At 38.5% G+C, this 6000-nt stretch overlaps 1 protein-coding gene across 1 annotated transcript in view; it reads left to right on the forward strand.

Annotated features, from left to right (window-relative positions):
* scrib (scribble planar cell polarity protein) overlaps positions 1-4951 on the forward strand; it is a 139354-nt gene extending 134403 nt beyond the window's left edge. Inside the window, exon 40 of the mRNA XM_080751786.1 lies at positions 2127-4951. Within this exon, the coding sequence (XP_080607912.1) occupies positions 2127-2266 (140 nt within the window). The 3' untranslated portion in view covers positions 2267-4951. The remainder of the gene's footprint in view (positions 1-2126) is intronic.
* The last annotated feature ends 1049 nt before the right edge of the window (positions 4952-6000 follow it).

Raw genomic sequence — 6000 nt, forward strand, 5'->3', positions numbered from 1 at the left:
GGATTTGGGCCCCTATATCGCACATTGACTTACCCCTTATGCCTTTTTTTACTATTTTGAATAATGAAAATAGCAGGCTTATTTATGCCTTACCCCACCAAGGGCCTAAGATGGGACTTGGACAAGGACAGACGCCTCTGGGACCCCAGTCAGCTCAAAGGTTTTAGTGGTATAAATATGCTGTAGTTTTTGAGAACCTTGCCTTCCTGCTACCATGTTGCATGCACTCTGCTTGGATAACGGTTTGTACCGTTACAGATCACGTGTTTATGTGTGAGCACCTTTACTGTTCCACAGGTGTTGGTTGATCGGACCACAGTGCTCGAGATCTTTGATTAACTAATTCTCAATCTCTAACCAAGATCCAGGCTATGCATGGAGCCACTTTAAAGCTTTGAATAAGACGGATAAGATGGATTTCATTGTCAGGTTGATATCAAATGGGGAAGATTTTGATCTAGAATCTAAATTGACTGACATGGAATTGATCCCTGCTCTCTTAGCGTTGAGCTTGTTGAAGTGGCAAATGTCACTGTCATGCGTCCAGTATTTACAGTGCCATCTGGTAATGAACCTGGAGGCTTCCAGCGGTTGCTGTAGATGTGGGTGGGGCCTATTTTGCAGGTGAAGGTTATATTTGATTGCCTTCGGACACCGGCTGCACCGGAATTGTCTGCCTGGTTGCCTTCAAAGCAACATTAGCCTATGTGTCTACCAGCAACCGTTTAGCTATGAGTTCTAAAAGCATTATTTCATAACATTTGAAAACAGGGTGCGTTTCTGCTACAATTATATATACTTATTTTTTATTTTTTTAATAGGGGTCCAAAGATAAAGGCAGGGTAACTGATATTTTTTGGTTAAAATAAAAACAGTTTTTGTCAAAAGGTTAAAGCACCATTTTCTGATAGTTCAGCAGCAGGGGTTTCCCCGTCTCTCCAGCTTTATAATAAACAGAAAATACATTTTCAGGTAGGTGACAACATTTCAACCAATCAGGAAAGAGTACCCATTTATCAACTTCATTTTTATAGTGTTCCAGTTTTCCCTGCTCTTTTCTTTGTGTCATCACTTCCAATTTCACTGGTTTAATCATTATCCTTAAATTGGTATCCTGATGCATTTTCTGTTTAATTAAGAGCTGGAGAAACATGGAGTCAGAAACTGAACAAACACTCTATTATAGCATAGAGTACTATCAGAATACAGAGCTTATTAAAGGGATATTACACTTTCAAAAAAACTTTTAGGTCTAATCAGGCTTGTATGAACACCCTGAACAGTTTTTAATTTGCTTCATTCAGTATTTAGATATTTGATGTAAATGTTACCAGCTCCAACACGCCCAGGCCCTCTCCACATACACACCCATTGTAACTTCAAACTCCATTTTAACCATGATAGATTCATTAAAAACACACATTATTTTTTCTGGTGACTCATAATACCCTCCTAATACGTGAGCAGACCGTGTTTTTTCAATAACTTTTTTCATTTATTTTCAATAAAATATTATTGTATTTAATGTTTTCCATTTTCCCAAAGAATTATTAAAAATAAAAGAAAAAGGTTATTGAAAAAACACGGTCTGCTCACGTATTAGAGGGTATTATGAGTCACCAGAAAAAATAATGTGTGTTTTTAATGAATCTATCATGGTTAAAATGGAGTTTGAAGTTACAATGGGTGTGTATGTGGAGAGGGCCTGGGCGTGTTGGAGCTGGTAACATTTACATCAAATATCTAAATACTGAATGAAGCAAATTAAAAACTGTTCAGGGTGTTCATACAAGCCTGATTAGACCTAAAAGTTTGTTTGAAAGTGTAATATCCCTTTAACACTTATTTTTTAACCAAAGAAAATCACCTACCCTACCTTTTTTTAATCCAAAGATTTTATCGAAAGAATAACGCTAAGAACATGAAAGACTGTAGTGAATCCATGCCAAACTAGAAAAGAGTCTTTGAACTGTTAAAGTGAGGTTCCTGGTAGACGCACAGAGTTGCCATTCCGCTCCACAGCTGGTAATGGCGTGTATGTCTGACAACCGTGACGCCCCATGTAGCAACTAACTGTAGAACCCGCTAATGAAGCTGTTCCCTGTGTGTTTTGTTCTGCCCAGTAGTACCGGCTGTGAACCCCGAGGCAGAGGTGCCTTCTTCCCCACTGTCTGCCACCTCAGCCCTGGAGGAGATGGCTCTCTACAGCAACAAGCGCAAGCTGAGACAGGGCCGCCGCAGCCTGGAGGCCGCCGTGCCCACGTAACACTTCAAATAACACACTGCGACGAGGAGTCTGGACACACGTTGTGCACACACACACACACACACACACACACACACACACACACACACACACACACACATTCATATCCAGAAGAAGAGGCGCTGACTGAGTCAGTACTGCTATATACTGTACATTACATGCTGTGTTCCATTAACCACTGCAGAGACTATGAAGCTGATAATCATCATCATCAAACATGCACACACACTCACTTAGGATCATATCCTGTGTGCCAGTCATGCCTTTTACAGTCTGTATGGATGAGTCGGCACGAAGACACCGCCCATGAGAAAAAAAAAGTCCCTTAGGGGACAACCAAGCTCTAGCATGGTTAGCTAGCAGCTAGCATTGCTACCTAGACCTTCTCCTTTAAAAACAAAATCAAACTAATTTGGTTTCTATTCTCAGTGAGCCTATTAGACGATTCATTAATGGAAGGCCACACTGATTGTATTTTATTTTTGACTTTTATTCTCCCCAACTTCTGTGACGATTTTGCTGTTTTTAAAAGAAGAAAAAAAGAAACATTGTACTGGGAGAGAAAGAGATGAATTGTAGCTGTAATACTAACTTTGTTGAATGATATTTTTGATGCTTTCAGTGAATAGATTGTAAAATGTCAGTTTTTTTGTTATTGTTGCTGAATATTTGTAAGATGAGGAGTGTATATATGTTGAATGAGGGTGGAACATCCTGCTACCTTCACAGACACAATGTAAAAAACACTACATATCGTTATTGCACTGCCATTGGTCAGCTGTTTTTGTTTTTTATTCCCCTTTTTGGCTTTTATTTAGATAGAGTGTAGAGAGACGGGAAACTGGGGCACCCCACTGGCCAGCCTAACCCTTTTAACTGTTGTATGTCAAATGGTCGATCTACAAGCTCCATATATAAGGACCAGACTCATATCCACGCAGTGATATAGTCTGGCTACGCGAGGCTAGCGAAGAATAGGAACAACAGGTTTATGTGGTTAACAGACATTATCTCTGCCAATATTTTGAGTTTTAACTTTTTTTTATTATATCATTTTAGTCAAATTGAAGTGCTTCACTGTTGTACAACCCTAGTTCTCAACAGAAAAAAAGATGAACTATAAATGCATCATTTACCTTCATAAATGTATCATTTTCTTTAAAGCTAAACAAAGCTTTGGGTCAAGTATTGGCGTATCATTTTATTACATCAAATCTTAAATTCTGCTTTTTAAACTGAAATTGAAATTCCCATTCATGTATGTATGGTTTTATATTTTACTAGCTCAGATATCTGTTTCCTATGCTGGTCTAAAAAAAAATGTGACTTTGGCGCTTCTTGCTGATATCTCCCTGTGTAGAGAATGGGAATAGGTTTAGGGCTGCAACTACAGATTATTTCTTAGTGATTAATATCGATAACTTCTTTTTATTATTTTTTTCTGAATAATCTAATCAGATCTTTGTGCTTGTCGGTTGCTATGATGACATGCCCAGAAAATCCATTTATTAAATAGTTGTTGTTTTTTTTCATTATCAATTAAATTAATTATTTCTATTAACTGTTCGCAACCCCTAAATAGGTTATCACCCTTCTTATTCCTTTTTGATGATTCCTGTCCTGAAGTGTACAGTACGCCAGTTAGACCAATAGTACATTAGAAACGTATGGTTTCTATGGGGGCAGCTTCATTATTACTGTTACATTCCCTTTGTTCAGTGAATGTGACTACAGTGGAGATACCAGCATCACCATCTATCTATTTGATTGTAACGGATTAACATATTTCAGAATATCTTTGGGAACGCCTTTTTCATTTAAAGTTACGGTACTTTTCCCTTTGCCCTTTTCCGGGCAATCTTTACATCAATGTGAAAAACTCTTATTATTTCTACATATCTGGAGAGGTTTTCTTTCCTGCATGTGAAGGTAGCAGGTGTTGCTTTTTTAATTTTGTATCTCTTTTGGTTTAATTTAATTCTGATGCCACTGAAAAATCATTTTATTGTGTGAATAATGTACAAAATACTGAAAGGACAGCAGACATTTGGGGGGGTTAAACTGAGCCAGTCTTAGACCTAATTAGACCAAGCAATGTCTGGACTGCTAAGAGGAGTCTGGGTTTTGGGACGGGCTTGGTACCCGGAGCTCTCTGCTGCATGTATATTGGTCTAATGGGAGAGAGCCTCGAGAAGAAAAACGGACCTTGTAATCGCTCAAGAAATCTGTCTCATTTAAGTCATTCTCAAGCTAGTATTTCTCTCTGCTAAAAAAAAAGTCAATTTGCATATCTTGACTGGTTACATAATGTTAATTTAATGTAGGTCCTACTAATTATACTTTGCTCTCACTGACTGAAATTCAGTTTGGTTTTTAACATTTGCAAAATGGCTGATTTATTCTATTTTGTTTTATAACTTACAGTAGATATTTTTTTTTCCAAGAAAAGTGGGATTCACTACATTTTTAATGCAGTGTTTGAACTTTTATTTTGTTTATTATTACTTTGTCTTGAGTTCTCTTGGGGCTATTATTTCCAAGTAGGTTGGAGGGGAGAGGGTCAGAGAAGTCCTAGGGTCAAGGGTTGGAGTTCATACAAGACTGTAACTAGTGAATTTGTACAACCAAAGAAGTCTATTTTGTGGTTCAGGAATAATAAATTTTACTTTTCATTTAACAAGTTGATTCTTTGCCTTGTGTCTTGTGATTGATTTTGCATTTTTCTGCCTGACAGTGACAATCTAAAAAAGACACCTAGTGTGAAGTGAGCAGTGCTATTTATGAGTTCATTTCATCAAGCGTCCCACTAGCCAATCACAGTGCCTCCTGCGAAGCATGGCCAATGGGACCCTTGGCACTTTTTGACTCATTTTCCGGGCTGTGTTTTCTTACTAAACCATTTAGACACATCATTTAGTAATTTAATCAATGAAAAGCATCAGACAGCTCTCTTATAATGTAAATGTGAATGGGCTCCTCATAATATGGGTATAATACAACTCGAGTGGACTCGGTGGGGAAAGAGTCCCGAGTCCCTTAGTCTGAGACTGAGTCAAGACCGAGTAGAATCATGGGCGAGACAGAAATGAGACCAAGTTAATGAAAATTTGGACTCGAGTCCTGACTCGAGATGAGTCATTGACTCGAGTAGGCATACTACAACACTAGTTGAGGGTCACACAAGGAGAAAATGCACTCATTAAAGTTAAGGATAAGTTAAGAACCAACTAGTCTGCTTGAAAAGTATGCATCTGTATAACAGCAGCCAGTGATGATGGCCAACCATTAACAGGTAACCAATTAATTAGTATTTGACAGTGACCTATTTGAGCAATTTGACAGTGCAGAGACATAATTGCCTTCCTTTGATGCATTAACGAGTGGCCATCAACTACTAACAAGCATCTGGACACACACACACACACACACCTTCCCTCTGCAGTGCTCTAAAAGTGACTGGAGTCTGTCTCATTTCTCTGCAAAAGCCCTTGAATAGGATATCGCACACACCATACCTGTAACTGTCAGTAGCCCCAATCCAAAAAAAAGTGTTTTTGACTGGGGTTGGAGGGGGACAGACAGTTGCCCCCTGCAAGCCGCAAATGGCCCGCGGCCCGCCTATAGGCCATATCTAGGCCATCTTGTGCTTATATTTATTCCTTTATTTTATGTTTTATTGGGATATTTCTTTAGATTTATTTTTGGCTTTTCTGCCTTTATTGAGTTTAGTTTGT

This window comes from Nannobrachium achirus (assembly GCF_963921795.1).
Source record: "Nannobrachium achirus genome assembly, chromosome: 21".
In the NCBI taxonomy this organism is placed as follows: Eukaryota; Metazoa; Chordata; class Actinopteri; order Myctophiformes; family Myctophidae; genus Nannobrachium; species Nannobrachium achirus.